Source organism: Cebus imitator, unplaced genomic scaffold (assembly GCF_001604975.1).
Source record: "Cebus imitator isolate Cc_AM_T3 unplaced genomic scaffold, Cebus_imitator-1.0 Scaffold1007, whole genome shotgun sequence".
NCBI lineage: Eukaryota > Metazoa > Chordata > Mammalia > Primates > Cebidae > Cebus > Cebus imitator.
This window is the reverse complement of record NW_016108322.1, coordinates 96314-97505: the sequence shown is the minus strand read 5'-3', so window position 1 is coordinate 97505 and position 1192 is coordinate 96314. Positions and strand designations below refer to the sequence as shown.

Below are 1192 nucleotides of genomic sequence, written 5' to 3'. Positions count from 1 at the left end.
TCAGTCTCTTTCCAAGTCCTGAAGTCTGAGGTGGGGTGGGGATCAGGATGCATCTGGAATGCAGGTGTTCCTTAGGTCAGGGTTTTCAGAGGGTCCAGGTGACCTTGAAAGGTCATGGTGTCCTGGGGGTCCTGGGTGAACGAGGAGGTGGTGTTTGAGGTGGGAAATCAGAGAGTATTTGAGAGCTGAGGTGTCCTGGAGGTCCATTCTCCGGAGTGGGTTCAGGTTGGCCTGACAGTGGCTGGTGCATTCTGAACTATGAGGGGATCTGAGAGGGGCCGGCATGCACTTGTGACTTCTCCTTTCTTAATTTCCTGGAAACAGGTCCTTGGGTGTCACCCCAGGCTGAGATGCCAGGCAGGCCCCGATCCTGGGTCCCCTTCCCCCGCTCTTTGTTCCTCTCCCCACAGTGGGGTTCTGAGGAGGGGTCTCAGGAGGAATGCATTTTCTCTTCCTCTCCCTGCCTGCTCCCAGGAGGGGATTTAACAGGACAAAAGAATCCGGTCCTCTGGGAATACGAGCCCTTGGCCTCAGTCCCTGGACCCTCTGACAGAACACCTTCCCTCATCCGGCTTGTGATCCTCCCTGAGCAAGGGGGCGCTGGTGACCGTGTGGTGATTGGATGGGCCCACAGGGGCGAGGAGGAGGTCACTCCTCCAAGACTGAGGGGTGGTATGGGCAAATAGGCAGCTGACAGGAACAGAGCAGCATCCCGGTGGAGAGAAGGGGCAGGCAGAGAAAAGTAGAGTCAGACACAGAGCAACCAGTGAGGCCGAGCCAGGAGAATGAGATGACACTCAAGCCAAGGAATGGGGAATTAGGAAATAATTAGAAAAAAAGCAGAGACAGTAAAAAAGTCAGAGATAGCTACCTGCACCTACACACGCATTCAGAGACAGAGACGCAGGGAGTGGCATACCCAGGGGGAGAAGTGGGGAGAGAACAGGTGTGGGGAGGACCTGCGGAAGCAGAGAAATCTCGAGTCAGAGATTCAGGGACACTTGGTCCCCTCGGTGAGCCATGGAAGCAGAAAGGAGGAGCCAGCCAGGGAAGCCGAAGAAGGGGCGAGTCTGCAGCAGCCTCTTGCTGGAGAGACACCCGGCCGCTGGGACCCTGACCACCATGGTGGGTGAGTGACTGTCCCAGTGTGCATGGGTCCCTGAGGAGGCAGCGGGTATGAGGCTCAAAGCAT

The 1192-nt window shown here is 56.7% G+C and overlaps 1 protein-coding gene across 1 annotated transcript in view; it reads left to right on the top strand.

Moving 5' to 3' along the window:
* Nucleotides 1-707: 707 nt before the first annotated feature.
* Nucleotides 708-1192, top strand: part of PROP1 (PROP paired-like homeobox 1) — a 4418-nt gene continuing 3933 nt past the window's right edge. The window contains exon 1 of the mRNA XM_017521250.2: nucleotides 708-1129. Within this exon, the coding sequence (XP_017376739.1) occupies nucleotides 1021-1129 (109 nt within the window). The 5' untranslated portion in view covers nucleotides 708-1020. The remainder of the gene's footprint in view (nucleotides 1130-1192) is intronic.